This window comes from Palaemon carinicauda, unplaced genomic scaffold (genome assembly GCF_036898095.1).
Source record: "Palaemon carinicauda isolate YSFRI2023 unplaced genomic scaffold, ASM3689809v2 scaffold175, whole genome shotgun sequence".
Taxonomy (NCBI): Eukaryota; Metazoa; Arthropoda; class Malacostraca; order Decapoda; family Palaemonidae; genus Palaemon; species Palaemon carinicauda.
Window position 1 is genome coordinate 170,663 of NW_027169314.1, and position 20,275 is coordinate 190,937.

Sequence of the window (20,275 nt, forward strand, 5' to 3'; positions counted from 1 at the left end):
TCAGATCCTAACACACTGTTGGTGCGCTCCCTCCTCTTTGACGTTAAGTGCTTCAAGGCCTCCTTGTGCCTTTTGCCTGGCACAGTGCCTGGATGAATCAGATGACTAGTAGTCTGTGGTCAGTGTTGGTGATTTGAGTCACAGGTGGAGTTCCCTCAAGTCTACTAATACTGAAAACAATGCCTTGGTCCAGGGACTCATTCCGCTGAAAAGAGGTGTCCTCTTCCCTTGCTCTTTTTCTCTTGACGCCAGCACCTTATCATCTCTGGTGTCATGATAGTTTGAGGCCTGTGCTGACAACTTTGGGTTTTCACCAGGCTCTTTTGTTGTTAAGCTAAACGCTGCCTGCCAACTCCTGATGTTGCTTGGCAACAGCTCCTCCAGGGGTTAGGTGGCAGATGTTCTCGGTCAGTGTTGGCCACGTTAGTTGTCGTTTGCAATAACTCCAGGTCACTTAACACTGCGAGGTTTAATCAGTCTAATTACTCACTTAATGCGCATGATTCGCCTTCTACCTGTCCCCACTCTTTCTGACAAAAGCATTTTCTCTGAAGCAACAGGTAGTCTGCCACTCGGTGTTAGCTACCCTGGTCTGTGTGAAATTCCTCCCTTCACCTAGCACTGTTCCAGCGAGATGGTTTGTATCTCTGGTAGACGGAGTTGTCAACTATGCCTTTCCCTTTTATGTCATTCTCAAGAGTTGTTTCGGCATTTGTTAGTGGTTTCTGGTCAGCGGCTTTGTGGAGTTAGTTACAAGGCTGTCCTGGTGACTGTTCCGATTCCAACTGTGTGCGCGCTTCCTCCTTTTTGGCTGTTGAGCAGGAGGAGGTATGTTGAGGTTTCTCTTGTCAAGATGTTTAGGCTTCCTTTATTTGATTTCCTTTCTCGATTGGAGTATTTGCTGCCTAACTCAAGATTGGCTTTTGACTGCTTGTACGCGGTCTTCTGTTGATTTACAAAGAAGATTTTCGTTTTTCCCTTGGGGCAAAATTTCTGTTGGAGTCTTTTTTTTTTTTTTTTTTTTTTTTTTTTTTTTTTTTTTTTTTTTTTTTTTTTTTTTTCCTTCCTCATGTTCTTTGAGAGATTTTGTTTAGCTCTAGTAGCCTTAACCAGTGCTTTTTTTTATGTTGCCTGCTTCTGGGTCTCGTTTTGTGAGAGGAAGAGGTGGTAGGCGAGAAGCTAGCTTCTTTTATTGTCACAGGAGTTTTGTTTGCTTCCATTCGGCCGTCTTCTGGCACTTCTCCAAAGGCATTGTCTTCTGAACTCCATAAAGCTATGGGTGCCTTTCGCCTCATAGTTTGTATGATTTTATAGGCTGGACATTTGTTGTTTCCTCAGGAGTTGTCGGACGATGGTCTGTCCTCCTCCTAAGTGATTCTTCAGGCAATCACTGTTTGGACTGACCTTCAATTCTCCCTTGGTCTTTTTGTTTGCAGTTCGCTTTGTTTCATGTGAGAATTGTTCAGGTTCAGTATATCCTTGCTTGAATTAATCTTTGGTGTTACCTCCTATTCATAAATGAGGAAATTCTCTAATTCCCTTCTATTTGTCAGTGGGGATAAATAGGCAGATAAAGTATCTTAAGGTAATGTTTATTAATATGCAATTTTCATTCTAAAATTAATAGTAGTAATACTTGGCTGGATGATATAGATAGTCCCACCCAACCCTCCCCACTTTTGGTATTACGCAACTGAGGAAAGAATAGTTTTGACTCGTTCCAGCTATCAGTGTTACCAATTGCAGGACAGAATTGGAGATGTCAGGGTTGCCAATGTGGTAAAAATTGTGACATGTTAATAGAATTCAGGGCCCAGGTAAGTATTTTTGATATGAATATTAAAATAAAAATTCCATATTTATTCTTTTATGATAGTTGAGAAATGAGAATACGATAAAATTGTAAATGTTTTGTAGACTAAGATGCAATTTGCCTTAAAAATTGATATAAAAGCAAAGTTTGAAAACCTTGTGCTCAAATGAAGTAATTTTAAGGTAGCTACTGAGAAAAGTTTTTAAGTTCTTGTAGCTCAAAATAAACCGACAGAAAATGATGTAAATTAAAAGAAGACAGGATGTGATACATTTACAGTATGCCACATAGGTCTGGCTGTAAGTCCCCTCCATCCTACTAAGAGATCCTTATTGACCAAAATTAATCTTTTGAAATGAAAGTAGGAATCCTGAGCTGACTAAATTAAGGTTTTATCAAATAACAATCCTGATTAGAGAATTTCTTTCAGTGTTATGTCCTAAAGTCCTTTCTTTTGATTGCAGAAACATTTGTTTTACAAAACGATCAAGTCCTCCAAGTCCAAATCGACGCCAATTGCGTCCTTGGTCGCCACGGTCGGAGTCAAACGAACTAACAGCGAGGATATTTTAAGTGTGAGTATCAGATGCTTTCTTGTTGGAAGAGGGATTTTAAGTCTAAAATTCAATTGTTAAGCTCAACCTTTGTAATACAGGGAGCCTTATATTGGTACATTTTATTTAATAGAATGTTAATAGAAGAACTTGTAAGATTAAACAAAGTACATAAATTTTTGATGTGGTGTTCAGTCATCCGAAAGAATTATATAATTCGAAGCATCCATCAACATAGACTTAAATGGTTGTTCCTATGCAAATTACAAACCTTTTAGTTTAACCGTAAAAAATTTTACGCGATGTGTGGATAACCCTCTGCTAGTTGCGGGGAGGAGCGTAAGGTAGATCAACTCGTACCCTCGCCCAGTAACTGAGCTAACTCTAGATTTAGCTACAGTTGAGTGCAGAGTCTCTCTCTCTCTCTCTCTCTCTCTCTCTCTCGCTCTCTCTCTCTCTCTCTCTCTCTCTCTCTCTCTCTCTCTCTCTCTCTCTCTCTCTCTCCAGGTTTATTTACCGGCCATTTGTTCCTGTGCCGATACAGACTTCAAAGTCATTTATATGGGTTCACTCCTGGTTCGGTTTGTTCGACAGATAGAAAAAAGTGCTTAACTGCCCAACATTTCATGGCAAAAATGGAAACTTTAACATTTGGCTATTTTCCACATACCTCAGGAGTTTTTCATTGAAAATATGGGAAAACTTGAAATCTATACAGTACTGTATACCTTTTATGATTGTAACAGATACTATTCCCGTTGAAAATGCAGTCAAACTTACTTTCAATGTCCTTCATAATTGTAACAAATAAAGTTGAACATGCACTGACCACACATTACTCATAAAACATCTCTCTGAAGCATTCTAAGACAAAATTTCAGACCGCGAAAATGTTTAGATTTTTCATGACCGTGACCCCATGCTTAGAAGATAGGAAACTGTCCTCTGTCGCCTTAGAATTGGGGACACGCGCTTTACACGAGTTCTTGATGACTGGCAGGTGCCAACCCTTTTGCAATGATTGCTTGGTTCCCCTGATTGTTACTTATTGAATGTCCCAGTCTTGGGGACTATTATTATTATTATTATTATTATTATTATTATTACTACTACTACAAGGCCGCGGGGGCATAAAAACAAGAATAGCGCCAACGTTACCCCTGCGTGTCGTAAGAGGCGACTAAAAGGGACATGACGAGGGGGCTAGGAACCTCCTCTCCTGTACTACATCCTGTGAGACATCGACAAAGAGATGGAGCTGGGGGGAGAGTGACTGCTCCCCGCACTCTAGTTTTGGGGTGATTGAATGTGCGTGGATGTAGTACGATAGAGAGTAAAAGATGTGAAATTGGAAGTATGTTTAGGAATAGAAGGATGGATGTATTGGCCTTGTGTGAGACGAAGATAAAAGGAAAGGGTGAAGTGATGTTTGGGGAAATGTCTGGTAGAGTGTCTGGGATTGAAAGGGGAAGAGCGAGAGAGGGGGTGGCTTTATTGCTGAGTGAATGGATGACAGGTAAAGTTGTGGAATGGAAGGAGATATCATCTAGGTTAATGTGGGTAAGGGTTAGGTTGAGTAGGGAATGTTGGGCGTTTGTCAGTGCGTATGGGCCAGGTAGTGAGAAAAGTGAAGAAGAGCGGAATGAGTTCTGGAATTAATTAACTAGGTGTGTAGAAGGACTGGGTAGAAGGAATTATGTAGTTGTCATGGGGGACTTAAATGCTAGAGTGGGCGCTGCAGAGGTAGAAGGTGTCATTGGGAAGTATGGCGTACCAGGTGAAAATGAGAGTGGTGAGAGACTGGTAGATATGTGTGTTGAGCAAGAGATGGTGATAAGTAATAGCTTTTTTAAAAAGAAAGTTAAAAATAAGTATACATGGGTAAGAGTGGCAAATGGAAGAGTAGTAGAAAGGGCATTAATGGATTATGTGTTGATAACTAAAAGAATGTTTGGAAGATTGAAAGACGTGCACGTGTTTAGGGGTATGGCTAACGGTATGTCTGATCATTTTTTGGTGGAAGGAAAATTAGTTGTAGCAAAAGAATGGGAGAATAGAGTAGGTGGATGTAAAAGGGAGGTAGTGAGGGTTGAAGAGCTAATAAAACCGGGGGTAAAAAGTAAATATCAGGGAAGGTTGAAAATGATATATGACGAAGTGAAAGTAAGAGAAACTGGCAATTTAGAAGAGGAGTGGAAGTTAGTAAAAGAAAATTTTGTTGGGATTGCAAGTGATGTGTGGGGAAAGAAGGTTGTTGGAGGCAGCATGAGGAAGGGCAGTGAATGGTGGAATGAAGGAGTGAAGGTAAAAGTGAAAGAGAAAAAGAGGGCTTTTGAAGAATGGCTGCAGAGTAATAGTATAGAGAAGTATGAAAAATATAAAGAGAAAAATGTGGAAATAAAGCGCAAGGTACGTGAGGCAAAGAGGGCAGCTGACCTGAGGTGGGGTCAGGGATTGGGTCATTCATATGAAGAGGATAAGAAGAAGTTTTGGAAAGAAGTGAAGAGAGTAAGAAAGGCTGGCTCAAGAATTGAAGAGACAGTGATAGATGGAAATGGAAGGTTGTTAAAAGGAGAGGAGGCAAGGAAAAGATGGGCGGAATATTTTGAAAGTTTACTGAATGTTGAGGATAATAGGGAGGCAGATATAATTGCTGTTGCAGGTGTTGAGGTGCCAGTGATGGGAGATGAGAATGAGAGAGAGATTACAATAGATGAAGTGAGGAGAGCACTAGATGAAACGAGAGTAGGAAAAGCATCTGGTATGGATGGTGTGAGAGCTGAGATGTTGAAGGAGGGGGGTGTGACTGTACTTGAATGGTTGGTGAGATTGTTTAATATGTGTTTTGTGTTGTCAATGGTACCAGTAGATTGGGTTTGTGCATGTATTGTACCACTATATAAGGGTAAGGGAGATGTGCATGAGTGTTGTAATTCAAGAGGTATTAGTTTGTTAAGCGTAGTTGGAAAAGTGTATGGTAGAGTAATGATTAATAGGATCAAGGATAAAACAGAGAATGCAATCTTAGAAATACAGGGTGGTTTTAGAAGAGGTAAGGGTTGTATGAATCAGATTTTTACAGTTAGGCAGATATGCGAGAAATATTTAGCAAAAGGTAAGGAGGTGTATGTTGCGTTTATGGATCTGGAGAAAGCGTATGATAGAGTTGATAGGGAAGCAATGTGGAATGTGATGAGATTATATTGAGTTGGTGGAAGGTTGTTGCAAGCAGTGAAAAGTTTCTACATAGGTAGTAAAGCATGTGTTAGGATAGGAAATGAAGTGAGTGATTGGTTTCCGGTGAGAGAGGGGCTGAGACAGGGATGTGTGATGTCGCCGTGGTTATTTAACTTGTATGTTGATGTAGTGGTGAGAGAGGTGAATGCTCGAGTGCTTGGACGAGGATTAAAACTGGTAGACGAGAATGACCATGAATGGGAGGTAAATCAGTGTTTGTTTGCGGATGATACTGTACTGGTTGCAGACACAGAAGAGAAGCTTGGACGATTAATGACAGAATTTGGAAGAGTGTGTGAGAGAAGGAAGTTGAGAGTTAATGTGGGTAAGAGTAAGGTTATGAGATGTACGAGAAGGGAAGGTGGTGCAAGGTTGAATGTCATGTTGAATGGAAAGTTACTTGAGGAGGTAGATCAGTTTAAGTACTTGGGGTCTGTTGTTGCAGCAAATGGTGGAGTGGAAGCAGATGTACGTCAGAGAGTGAATGAAGGTTGCAAAGCGTTGGGGGCAGTTAAGGGAGTAGTAAAAAAATAGAGGGTTGGGCATGAATGTAAAGAGAGTTCTATGTGAGAAAGTGATTGTACCAACTGTGATGTATGGATCGGAGTTGTGGGGAATGAAAGTGATGGAGAGACAGAAATTGAATGTGTTTGAGATGAAGTGTCTAAGGAGTATGGCTGGTGTATCTCGAGTAGATAGGGTTAGGAACGAAGTGGTGAGAGTGAGAACGGGTGTAAGAAATGAGTTAGCAGCTAGAGTGGATATGAATGTGTTGAGGTGGTTTGCCCATGTTGAGAGAATGTAAAATGGCTGTCTGCTAAAGAAGTTGATGAATGCAAGAGTTGATGGGAGAAGTACGAGAGGAAGGCCAAGGTTTGGGTGGATGGATGGAGTGAAGGAAGCTCTGGGTGATAGGAGGATAGATGTGAGCGAGGCAAGAGATCGTGCTAGAAATATGAATGAATGGCGAGTGATTGTGACGCAGTTCCGGTAGGCCCTGCTGCTTCCTCCGATGCCTTAGATGACCGCGGAGGTAGCAGCAGTAGGGGATTCAGCATTATGAAGCTTCATCTGTGGTGGATAATGTGGGAGGGTGGGCTGTGACACCCTAGCAGTACCAGCTGAACTCGGTTGAGTCCCTTGTTAGGCTGGGAGGAACGTAGAGAGTAGAGGTCCCCTTTTTGTTTTTGTTTCTTTGTTGATGTCGGCTACCCCCCAAAATTGGAGGAAGGGCCTTGGTATATGTATGTATGTATTTGGAAAAGCAAGGTACTATAAGCCCATGGGCCCCAATAGGGAAAGATAGTCCAGTGAGGAAAGGAAACTAGGAAATAGATATACTACAAGAGGAGTAACGAACATTCAAAATAAAATGTTTTAAGAAGAATAACTATATTAAATTAGATCGTTCATTTCTTGGTGACGTTTTTAAGTTCATGAAATTTTGAATGATTCATTATAAAGTTATTTATTCATTTGTTTTATTTTTCAATTTTTATCTTGAATTAAGTATTCGTTATTAATCCTACTCCCATCGGCATCAATGACCATTGATGTAATGATGCCAGACTTCAACAGTCATTCATTCATTCATTCATTACCTCCGCCAACAAAGTTGGAAGGAGGTTATGTTTTACCCTGTGTTTGTGCGTTTGTTTTTTAACAGCTTCTTGGTCACAATTTTAATCATAGAGTAATGAAACTTGCAGGGATTAACTATTATATAAAAAGGTGGAAATTATTAAATTTTGGAAGGTCAAGGTCACATACATACATATATATACCAAAGGCACTTCCCCCAATTTTGGGGGTTAGCCGACATCAACAAGAAACAAAACAAATAAGGGGACCTCTACTCTCTACGTTCCTCCAGCCTAACCAGGGACTCAGCCGAGTTCAGCTGGTACTGCTAGGGTGCCACAGCCCAACCTCCCACATTTCCACCACAGATGAAGCTTCATAATGCTGACTCCCCTACTGCTGTTACCTCCGCGGTCATGTAAGGCACCGGAGGAAGCAGCAGGGCCTACCGGAACTGCGTCACAATCGCTCGCCATTCATTCCTATTTCTAGCACGCTCTCTTGCCTCTCTCACATCTATCCTCCTATCACCCAGAGCTTTCTTCACACCATCCATCCACCCAAACCTTGGCCTTCCTCTTGTACTTCTCCCATCAACTCTTGCATTCATCACCTTCTTTAGCAGACAGCCATTTTACATTCTCTCAACATGGCCAAACCACCTCAACACATTCATATCCACTCTAGCCGCTAACTCATTTCTTACACCCGTTCTCACCCTCACCACTTCGTTCCTAACCCTATCTACTCGAGATACACCAGCCATACTCCTCAGACACTTCATCTCAAACACATTCAATTTCTGTCTCTCCATCACTTTCATTCCCCACAACTCCGATCCATACATCACAGTTGGTACAATCACTTTCTCATATAGAACTCTCTTTACATTCATGCCCAACCCTCTATTTTCTACTACTCCCTTAACTGCCCCCAACACTTTGCAACCTTCATTGACTCTCTGACGTACATCTGCTTCCACTCCACCATTTGCTGCAACAACAGACCCCAAGTACTTAAACTGATCCACCTCCTCAAGTAACTCACCATTCAACATGACATTCAACCTTGCACCACCTTCCCTTCTCGTACATCTCTTAACCTTACTCTTACCCACATATAACCTTACTCTTACCCACATTAACTCTCAACTTCCTTCTCTCACACACCCTTCGAAATTCTGTCACTAGTCGGTCAAGCTTCTCTTCTGTGTCTGCTACCAGTACAGTATCATCCGCAAACAACAACTGATTTACCTCCCATTCATGATCATTCTCGCCAACCAGTTTTAATCCTCGTCCAAGCACTCGAGCATTCACCTCTCTCACCACTCCATCAACATACAAGTTAAACAACCACGGCGACATCACACATCCCTGTCTCAGCCCCACTCTCACCGGAAACCAATCGCTCACTTCATTTCCTATTCTAACACATGCTTTACTACCTTTGTAGAAACTTTTCACTGCTTGCAACAACCTTCCACCAACTCCATATAACCTCATCACATTCCACATTGCTTCCCTATCAACTCTATCATATGCTTTCTCCAGATCCATAAACGCAACATACACCTCCTTACCTTTTGCTAAATATTTCTCGCATATCTGCCTAACTGTAAAAATCTGATTCATACAACCCCTACCTCTTCTAAAACCACCCTGTACTTCCAAGGTCACAGTCAAGCTAAATGTCCAATTCACATAATCAGCCATAAGTTTGGACATCGTTGTCTCAGACTTCAAATTTGGTTCATGTTTGAGTGTATGAAAATCCACGCCAATTAATACATATTAAGGTCAAGGTCATGGTCGAGAAATAAGCTGGCGCGGTGAAGGTTTGCACTCTACTGAGTGTCCTAGTTTGTACTAAAAAGGACCACAACATTGAACAAATTTAAATTTTGATTTGGACCTCACATTCAATTGCCCAAGTGAGATAGTTCCTGTATGTAGAGAAAGCTGATCAGTACTTAGCAGCTACACATTTTTATTATTGTTCTTCATCCAATTGTAAATAATGTTTTGGTAACAAATCAGTTAAGGAAATGTTATCAGGATTTTTTTTTTTTTATTTAATTTTTTTTTTTTTTTTTGTGGTGTGTATTATGTGGTCATTGCTATCGGAACTGTGGCTTTTGCTGTGCTTATCTGCAAAGATAAGTAGTACGCTTAAGATCTAATAATAAGGATTATATACAACATTACGATGTCTCACAGGATGTAGATACAGGAGAGGGGGTTCCCAGCCCCCTCGTCCCGTCCCTTTTAGTCACTTCTTACGACACGCAGGGATAACGTTGGCGCTATTCTAATTTTTTATATGCCCCCGCGGCCACAGGGGGCTAGGCTGGAGGAACGTAGAGAGTAGAGGTCCCCTTTTTGTTTTTGTTTCATTTGTTGATGTCGGCTACCCCCCAAAATTGGGGGAAATGCCTTGGTATATGTATATATGTATACATCATTACTTATAATCACTAACATAATTAAAGTCATACACGTACGGATACAACAATGTTGCACACGATACTTGTATCACGATGGTGTTACATAAGCTTTACATACAATTTACAATTCATTAAAAGTCAATACATAACAGTTTTAGCCAGTAACTAAACCATATTTTTAATGAGTGGCAACTTATTAAATAAAAGCAAATTTCTTATAATAATAATGATGATACTTCATACTTTTCAAGTTCTGCCAATTTTGATTGTTTTCTAATTTCAGAGTCCGATCTTTTGCCAATTTTGATTGTTTTCTAATTTCAGAGTCCGATCTTTTGCCAATTTTGATTGTTTTCTAATTTCAGAGTCCGATCTTTTGCCAATTTTGATTGTTTTCTAATTTCAGAGTCAGATCTTTTGCCAATTTTGATTGTTTTTTAATTTCAGAGTCCGATCTTTTGCCAATTTTGATTGTTTTTTAATTTCAGAGTCCGATCTTTTGCCAATTTTGATTGTTTTCTAATTTCAGAGTCCGATCTTTTGCCAATTTTGATTGTTTTTTAATTTCAGAGTCCGATCTTTTGCCAATTTTGATTGTTTTTTAATTTCAGAGTCCGATCTTTTGCCAATTTTGATTGTTTTCTAATTTCAGAGTCCGATCTTTTGCCAATTTTGATTGTTTTCTAATTTCAGAGGCCGATCTTTTGCCAATTTTGATTGTTTTCTAATTTTAGAGTCTGATCTTTTGCCAATTTTGATTGTTTTCTAATTTCAGAGTCCGATCTTTTGCCAATTTTGATTGTTTTCTAATTTCAGAGTCCATCCAAAAGATCGCCTGAATTGCGGAGATTCCATCGCAAGACGGACACTAACGCTTGCGACCAGCTGAGAACAAAGTCTCTCGACGACATAACGTCGCTGATGAGCGGTTATGCCTCCCCGGTCTACCCATCCAGCGACCAGTCGACCTGCTCCTCCATAAGGCATCCCGCGTACAATCCAAATTCCGGGTACCGGGTCGACGGGAGCCACTTCTTATCTGGCGCGAGACCCACGAGGCACAACAGTGGCTCTGGCTCTAATTCGGATTCCGGGTCCTGCTGTAGCCTGGCATCTTTACCGCTCACCCCTCTCGCTCTGAATTCAAGCACGGATTCTCAGCTGGAAGGGTCGAGAAGATACCGAGGATCAGACATGAGCTACTCGACGTTTGACGGCACTTTGAGAGGCGAAAGTTCTCGCATGTACGACTTTCCCGACAGTGTGCTGGAGGAGATGAAGGAGAACGATATTTTCCCAGGCAACATGATGCATTCCACTCCAGCCGGGTCGACGACGGAGGTTCGGTCTCCCATATCGGAAGCCATGCTGAGGTCGAGTATTCCGCAGGTGAGTTAACATCTTTTTCTGATATGAATAAGGTACAGGGTACTCCTCAAAAGGGGATTCTTAATCTTAACCCTTTTACCCCCAGGCTCTTTGGAAATTTCCAACCCTTAACCCCCAAGGGGTTATTTTTTCCCCAGCACATTTTGCAGTATATATTTTTTAAATTGCTCTAACAGCCTTAATTTTTGTCATAGAGAGGTCAGGTTGGTCTCATTCTCTTGGAAAATGCCTGAATTTTCTCAAAAAATTATTAAAAATATGAAAAAAAAAATGTTATAGCATTTTTTTGCAAGGACGTACCGGTACGTCCATGGGGGTAAAGGGATGAGTTTTGTGAAACGTACCAGTACGTCCTTTGGGGGTAAAGGGATGTGTTTTGTGAAACGTACCAGTACGTCCTTTGGGGGTAAAAGGGTTAACTGACAGTGACCCATAATTTTACAGCATGCAGTGTGCCTTGTGTGACATGCGGTTGGCAGTATCAAAAGGTTCTTGCAGCAGTTATTTAGCTCCCAGCTACTCTGTTCTATTGCTTAATTCTGAGTTATATCCTGATCCCCTTTTTGTCCCTAATTGAAGACATATCTAGTGCTCTGATTAAGCTTATTAATATTGTAATGATAAATGATCAAACCCTATTAGAATATATAATTTTTGAATGATTCATTACGATTGTAAGTAGGTCAATGACAGTGGCTCCTCAACATCCAGATTTTTGCATTAATAATGTTTCTTTAACGATATACAACTTTTAAAAGTTTTAGGTGTGATTCTTGATTGCAAATTTACTTCTGAGAAACACACTTGGTCTGTATCTTATTCAATTGTGCAGAAACATGTCTCATTGAGAAAGTCTGTTGAGATTTATGGTAGTCAATTTATTCTGAAGAAGTGTTTTAATTCTTTCATTCTACCTTGTTTCGAGTATTGTTCTTCTGTCTGGTCTTCAGCTGCTGAATCTCATCTTAACCCTTTTACCCCCAAAGGACATACTGGTATGTTTCACAAAAAGCCATCCCTTTACCCCCATGGACGTACCGGTACATCCTTGCAAAAAAATGCTATAAAAAATATTTTTTTTCATATTTTTGATATTTTTTTTGAGAAAATTCAGCCATTTTCCAAGAGAATGAGACCAACCTGAGCTCTCTATGACAAAAATTAAGGCTATTAGAGCAATTTAAAAAAAATATACTGCAAAATGTGCTGGGAAAAAAATAACCCCCTGGGGGTTAAGGGTTGGAAATTTCCAAATAGCCCGGGGGGTAGAAGGGTTAATTTGTTGGACAAAAACTTACAGTCTATTAGATTTAATAATCCTGATCTAGATATCAAACTCTGGCACTGTTGTTCAGTTAGTTCTTTTTCCATGTTGCGTAAGATTTTTCATAATTCTGACTACCCTTTGCATTTAGATCTTCCCGGACAGTACCACCCTGTTCCTAATACTAGGTATGCAGTTAATTCTAACAGTCGTGCCTTGTCCATCATGAGGCTGAATGCCACACAGTAATGTAGAAGTTTTAATCCATCTGTGACCAAATTATGGAATGATCTTCCTAATCAGGTAGTTGTATCGGTGGAACTTCAAAAGTTCAAACTTGCAGTGAATGTTATGTTGAACAGGCTAACATAAGTCTCTCTTCATGGTTTATATTTGACAAATCTATATTAACGTTGTGACTTATATCAAGATATTTTATATTCATTACTTCTCATATAGTTTCTTTATTTCCTTTCCTCACTTGGCTATTATTCCCTGTTGGAGCCCTTGGTGTTATATCATCCTGCTTTTCCAACTAGGCTTGCAGCTTAGCTAGTAATGATAATGGTGGTAATTTGGATCGTGGTTTTGGGTTCAGGCTTGTTGCCTGTTATATTTGCCTCTGCATTGAAGATCTTTTTCATTAATAATAATAGGCCTGTAATTCTTAAATTATATTTTCTATGATTAAGGAATTAAGAAAGGCAAAATATTAAATCATGTTGATAAAAAATTGTATTATTAAAGATACATATTAATGCTTTAGTATACAATATACTCTAAGATTCATTTGAGGAAACCTTTTTCTGTAAAAAAAAAAAAAAAAAAGTTTTAATTTCTTTCCAGAAAGTGATCATGACGCCCAGGAGCCGCTGTCCTATAATCATAAACTCTGCTACCAACCTCGCAAACACAGCCATTCCGGAAGAACGAGACTCCTCGAGCTGCAACACAACTTTGGAACTGAACGCAAAGCATGACAGCGACGACGTTCGTCAGAATTCTCCGGTTATTAGCAATCCCTCTGCTTTACTGTTTTCCCCAGCACCTCAAACGGGACCAACATCGAGCGTATCCAGCTTGAGAAGGAATGACTACGGAAGCTATCGCAATTCTAACACAAACGGCGGCAAGGAAGAACGAGATGGGGATGACATCAGTGACAGTGAGAAGAATGCCAAGCCCAGAAAGTTGAAGAAGTCTTCATCGCTTAGAAGAACCTTGAGTTCGGTGAGTTCTACAGGGTCCCTCTTCGGAAGCTTCTTCCATCATCTGAGCACGTCCTCGCTGGGTCAGCTGGCGACCAGACTGACTTCGTCTACCGTTGCCGACTCTCCTATGGAGGAGAAAGAAGAGGATAGTCCAGACACCACGATGTGCAACGAACCAGAAATGAACGAGTCCCTGTCTAGCGTGTTCAGGGAGTACCTCATGAGCCGCAGCATATTGACGGACAATCCAGTTGATCTATCCATGCAGTTCGTCGATAATGGTGCTAAAGAAAATGGTAAAGGTCGTTCCGACCCCATGGAAGATGTATCAGATGAGCCGATTGAACCCCATCCTGTGAACGATGAATCTAACGTGAAAAGCATGCACCGGTCAAACAGCACGTCGTCTCAACTATGTTCCACACCTGCACATGGACTCTCTGCCGACTCAGCCGTCGGATTAAGCCCTAATGCTAGTTTATCCGATTCTTTACTGTTCATCCTAGACGGCAACATTCCGGAATCTCCCGTCAAAGCAGACAAGAGGAATGAGAAAGAGAGAGATAATGAACTCAAAGAAACTTTCGTTCAAGATCATAATATGATAAATGCTTCCTGCGCAGACTGTCGCTCGTGCACGCCAGATAGTCAACAACAGTCAAGAATTGAGGCGAGACAGGGCACACCTATACGCCCTCAAGATAAAGATGGTACAAATATTCTTGGTAGCGGGAGAGGAATTGTATTTGAAACATCATTTTGATGTACAGTACTCAAATTTCATGAATATTTTCGATATTGTTACATCGTTTGTCTTTCTATATTTATCTTTATACTGTACAGTACTTTCTGTATTCATTTGTAATAATTCATGTATAAGATCAGAGTTTTATTTGATATATTGTTCAGTGCAGTCGTTAACGAGTGAAATGTGTTCAGAGTACATAAACCAAGCGTTGGATACGAATGAATTTTTTATTTGTAACTTTAAATCGAGATGTCCGCTTCTTGAGTTATGGTTTTGCATGTCCTGTAGACTCAAGTCCTCTTGTATATTATTTTTTAAGTTTGCATAGAAGTTAAAAACTTTGACAGTATTATAAAAATAATTAACATTTCAGGATGGGAAGTTGCTAAGCTTTTTCCTTATATTGCTAGCACATATTGCTAGTTCCATGTACAAATTTCTCTTTCAAGAAAAGACAGCAGTTGTTAAACACTGCCTTTATTTTATGTCTACAGAACCATTATTACTTTCAATAGCAAATTGTATATTTTATGTACATTTCATATATTTTAATACCATAATTCTTGCCATTTTTCTTTCCATATTAGATTTCATCTTCCCTTTTCTTCCCATAATGATTTTTATTGCTAACACAATGACTTTTCAATGGAAATAATGCAAGTTGAGATCCGTACATTCATTTTTAGGTTCAATTGGTTAAATGAACTGCCAAAGACACACTTTGGTAGAAAAGTAACCTTTTAAGCTCTTATCACTTATGATAAGAAGGTCCCCGACTATACAAATATTGACTCACAAACATTCAGCGATACAAAAAGAAATATCAAATTTCAGCTATTGTATCAGAGGTTTGTATACTGTAATAAGGTAAAGAAATACTATAGTATATAATATTATGTAATTTAATACAGTTAGCAAAATAACATTTACAGTAACCTGATAATTATTTTATATGAAACGGAACTATTTGTTGACTTGTAACTGAAAATCATAGGCATGGGTTTCAGGTTAGGCCTACCCTAAGCCAAGATTTAACAGAATTCGTCTAATAAACATCTTGTATCCTATTGCGTTTGTAAGTCGAGGACCGGCTATATTCGTGACACGTAGCTTTTATCACCTCAAGCGATACGGACACGACCGCGTCGTTCAAAGAATGTGTTCTCAACTTGAGTTGCAACTCCAGTGGAATAAAACTTCTATCTTTCTCTAAGGAACAGTAGTCTGCTAGTTATTTGTTTATTAAAACTCCTTCGTGGAGTAAAGCATTTGTTAGGTTAGAATTTAGTTAATTTCCTTCCCAAATAGTGCAATTTAATTAATCTGCCCTTTATAGTATATTCTGCTTGAAAAGACTTATGACAAACTTTATCCATATTTCTTTAACCAAAGATTGTTAAAATACAGGATGTTCTTGTTAAAATATTTTCTTAAGGTAAACCATGTACATTGAAACCTTGAAGCAATTTCATTCTGTCTTTAATGTTAGATATATATTCAAGGATACACAGGAATTTTTGTATTATTTTCTAAAGTGCCATTAGAATAAATGATTCAAGTTTATTCAATGCTACATGTCGCCTTGCTTTTCCACACACTGCAAACAAATATTTGAGACCTTTGTAACTAATTCTTGGAGTCTATTTGTTGATTCAAATGCCAAGTGTTTGTTGTTACTGTCCAGTCATTACTTGAGATGTCTGTTTAAACTTCTAAAACCCAAACTGTTGTTATTTTCTTATAAAACCTTTTTTTTTCTTTCTCATATTTTTACTTTTTAAACGTTTGTTAACCAGCAAGTTTGATTTTATTTCATTCTTCCCTGTTTTGAGTTACAAATACATCTGTGCATTTAGTTTTCATCTTCTACTTTTGTATTACAATAAGCAATTGTTGCTTATTTGTACCTAATATTTTTTGTACAGTATTAATCTTATTGTGTATTGTCTTTATAAAAATTTTATCGTTCACATAGTGAGAAAATGCAATGTTTGTGTGTTGTCCACTAGCTGCTTTGCCAGACTAAAATTTAAGAAGATAGCAATCTAACTACCTCCCTTTTTTTGTAAAATAAAACAATCCATGAAAGAATTGATAAAATTTTGTTCCAAACAGATTACAAACTTTCCTTACGTAGTATTTTCAGCAATAGCTTTATCGTTCATTGAAGCTTGTCATCAACGTATTTAAGTGTCATCATGTTGAAGGGTCGTCCAATCATCTACCGGGAGACCTTTCTATTGATAGCTGATAAGATTTCTCCATACTTTTATTTATGTTTCCCAAGTATGGACTTTGAGATCGTTGGTTTTGCTGAGAGTGATGAGTCGTCTTTGGTTCTGATGCTTCTACCTGAAATAATTCCTGCTGCTCTTATTCAAGAATTACATACATACATATACCAAGGCACTTCCCCCAATTTTGGGGGTTAGCCAACATCAACAAATGAAACAAAAACAAAAAGGGGACCTCTACTCTCTACGTTCCTCCAGCCTAACAAGGGACTCAACCGAGTTCAGATGGTACTGCTAGGGTGCCACAGCCCACCCTCCCACATTATCCACCACAGATGAAGCTTCATAATGCTGAGTCCCCTACTGCTGCTACCTCTGCGGTCATCTAAGGCATCGGAGGCAGCAGCAGGGCCTACCGGAACTGCGTCACAATCGCTCGCCATTCATTCCTATTTCTAGCACGCTCTCTTGCCTCTCAAATCTATCCTCCTATCACCCAGAGCTTTCTTCACTCCATCCATCCACCCAAACCTTGGCCTTCCTCTTGTACTTCTCCCACCAACTCTTGCATTCATCACCTTTAGCAGACAGCCATTTTCCATTCTCTCAACATGGCCAAATCACCTCAACACATTCATATCCACTCTGGCTGCTAACTCATTTCTTACACCCGTTCTCACTCTCACCACTTCGTTCCTAACCCTATCTACTCGAGATACACCAGTCATACTCCTTAGACACTTCATCTCAAACACATTCAATTTCTGTCTCTCCGTCACTTTCATTCCCCACAACTCCGATCCATACATCACAGTTGGTACAATCAGTTTCTCATATAGAACTCTCTTTACATTCATACCCAACCCTCTATTTTTTACTACTCCCTTAACTGCCCCCAACACTTTGCAACCTTCATTCACTCTCTGGCGTACATCTGCTTCCACTCCACCATTTGCTGCAACAACAGACCCCAAGTACTTAAACTGATCCACCTCCTCAAGTAACTCTCCATTCAACATGACATTCAACCTTGCACCACCTTCCCTTCTTGTACATCTCATAACCTTACTCTTACCCACATTAACTCTCAACTTCCTTCTCTCACACACACTTCCAAATTCAGTCACTAATCGGCCAAGCTTCTCTTCAAGAATTATCCACAGGAATAGGATTTTACAGAACTACTCTATCTGTCTGGGGGAAAAGGACCATACCCTCCATAAGGATACCTTTCTTTTACCTGCTCCTGTAGTACTGTTTCACTGGATTTATATAGACTCCTGGGAGCTCTTATAGATGCTTGTGCCATTCCCTGGAGCTAAATTTATATCTCCCTTCCAAGAGCTCTTGGGTGCTTTAAAGCACCTCTTCTGTAATTCTTGCTCCTGAGGTCCCGGCTTCAACAATAGATCCCATTGTTGGTGTAGAGCAGTTGTTCCCAACCTTTTTTCTGTCATTTCCCCCCTGCACCCAGAGTTCAACCATCCAGATTTCCCCCTTCATGCCCCGCCCAGCCCTCATGCCCACTCACCTGCCTCGGAAATGGGTATGATATTTCAATTCTCCCCTTGAATATCATGTCAGTGAGAAATTATATGATCATATCACAATTGAATGGCTAACAACAAATTGCCGCACGTAGTATGTGGACATTTTCCTCTTGTTGTAGTTAGTAGGTAGTGTAATTATTTCCGTCCTGGAAGCTTCAAATTTCCCCCAGGTTGGGAACCACTGGTGTAGAGGCAAATGGTATTTTACCTTTTCTTTTTTATGAAGACTAGCTATCTGGTGTTTTCGGCAAGTAAATAAGAGGTTCTTTTAGCACTTGGAGAATTGTAATAATTACACTATTGTTGCTAAGCTACAACCCTAGTTGGAAAAGCAGGATGCTATAAGTCCAAGGGCTCCAACAGGGAAAGATAGCCCAGTGAGGAAAGCAAATAAGGAAATGGATAAACTAACTAGAAGAGAAGTAAAACATGATTAAAACAATATTTTAAGAACAGTAACAGTAAGATAGATTTCATGTATAAATTATGAAAACTTAAATAAAATAAAGAAGAAAAATAAGATAAAATGGTGTAACCCCAAGCAAGAGAACTTTACCACAGGACAGTGTAAGACCATGGTACAAAGGCTATGGCACTACCCACGGTTAGAGAACAATGGTTTGATTTTGGAGTGTCCTTCCAGAAGAGCTACTTATCAGTTAAAGAGTATCTTCTACCCTTACTCAGAGGAAAGTAGCCTCTGAACAATTACAGTATAGTAACCCCTTGAGCAAAGAAGAATTGTTTGGTAATCTTGAGTGTTGTCAGGTGTATGAGGACAGGAAAATGTGAAAAGAATAGGCCAGGGTATTCGGTGTAACTGTAGGTAAGGGAAAAATGAGCCATAACCAGAGGGATCCACCGTAGAAATGTCTGGCCAGTAACTAGAAATAAAGGAAGCAATTCACTCTTGTACAATTTGTTGTCCACATAATTCCATTGCCTAGGGGACACTAGAAATGTTTTACAATTAACAAATTTCATTAACAAATCGGTCAATAAAAGAAAGTTGCCATCATATTTACCTTTAAAAACAATTACCGGTAATTAAATTTCCCTACCGTACACAGATGGTAACAGTATAAAATATAAACACACAAAAAATCTAGTCAAGAAATGCAGAATAAAAGTAGGAAGTCTGCTATTGTTTTTTTCATGACGTAGAGCAAAGGAAATTAGTTGAAATAGCTCAAGCTCACCCAACCTACCTATACATACTGTACATACTGTATCCGGTTATAAATACATTCTGTACAGGTATAGACATTACTAAAAATTGAAATTCAAAGGGTTACTGTTATTTACCAATGATTGACCTCAAAATATTGATGTAGATAAGTGAGAATGCTTTTTTAGAATGCAAGAAAGATGTCTGCTCAAACATCTGTGAAAGTCTTAGTATTTTCGACACAACAAAAGGAAGAAATATCGGAGGTTGTTTCTAATAAAGCTAAAGAAAAATTTATCCCTGTCGGAATTAATATGCTCGGGGATACCAGTTTGCATAGGCATGGATTCAGGCCGAGTGGAGCGATCAGTGACGGTAGACAGGTAATGATGTCCTTGTGATGTGGGTAGGGGACCTACTATGTCGACGTGAATCTAGGCAAAATGACGCTGAGGTTGAGGAAAGTGCCCACTCCTGAATCCGTGTGTCGATGTACTTTTGAAACGGTAATGGTGTTGTGATGTGGGTAGGGGACCTACTATGTCGACGTGAATCTAGGCAAAATGACGCTGAGGTTGAGGAAATTGCCCACTCCTGAATCCGTGTGTCGATGTACTTTAGAAACGACATGAAGTACAGGCGCCGACCTAATCCTTAGCATCCTTAGTAGTGCCATGCCAAATGAACTTAGTCTTCAATAGCTGTCCAGTATAATGGTGCGAGGGATGTGAGAGGCCCTGGATGAAATCAACCACCTGTAGACATATGGGGCAGGTATCCACCGTTGCGTCCTACCAGTACTGACATCACAGAAAAGGGTGGTGTTGGGAATGTCAAGGACGACATCTGCCCAACGGAGGGATGTGCATGATGTCCTGCATGCTTGGTACTCTGCATCTTTTCGTTGGGTTTCTGCCAAGGTGTTGTAATCCAATCTCAGGTGAATGACAGGGGATCGACAAGAACAGGTGACAAACATGGAATTTGGAAATTTAGATTGTATTTTTTACTAGAACAGAAATATTTCATGTTGCAAATACTGTAGTTTTTATTTTCAATGGAATCAATTTATTTTATTTC

The 20,275-nt window shown here is 39.7% G+C and overlaps 1 protein-coding gene across 1 annotated transcript in view; it reads left to right on the forward strand.

Annotated features, from left to right (window-relative positions):
- Window positions 1–15,967, forward strand: part of RhoGAP54D (Rho GTPase activating protein at 54D) — a 41,464-nt gene extending 25,497 nt beyond the window's left edge. The window contains exons 9-11 of the mRNA XM_068368232.1: window positions 2,278–2,388; window positions 10,448–11,020; window positions 13,131–15,967. Coding sequence (XP_068224333.1) covers window positions 2,278–2,388; window positions 10,448–11,020; window positions 13,131–14,258 — 1,812 coding nt within the window. The 3' untranslated portion in view covers window positions 14,259–15,967. The remainder of the gene's footprint in view (window positions 1–2,277; window positions 2,389–10,447; window positions 11,021–13,130) is intronic.
- Window positions 15,968–20,275: the final 4,308 nt, after the last annotated feature.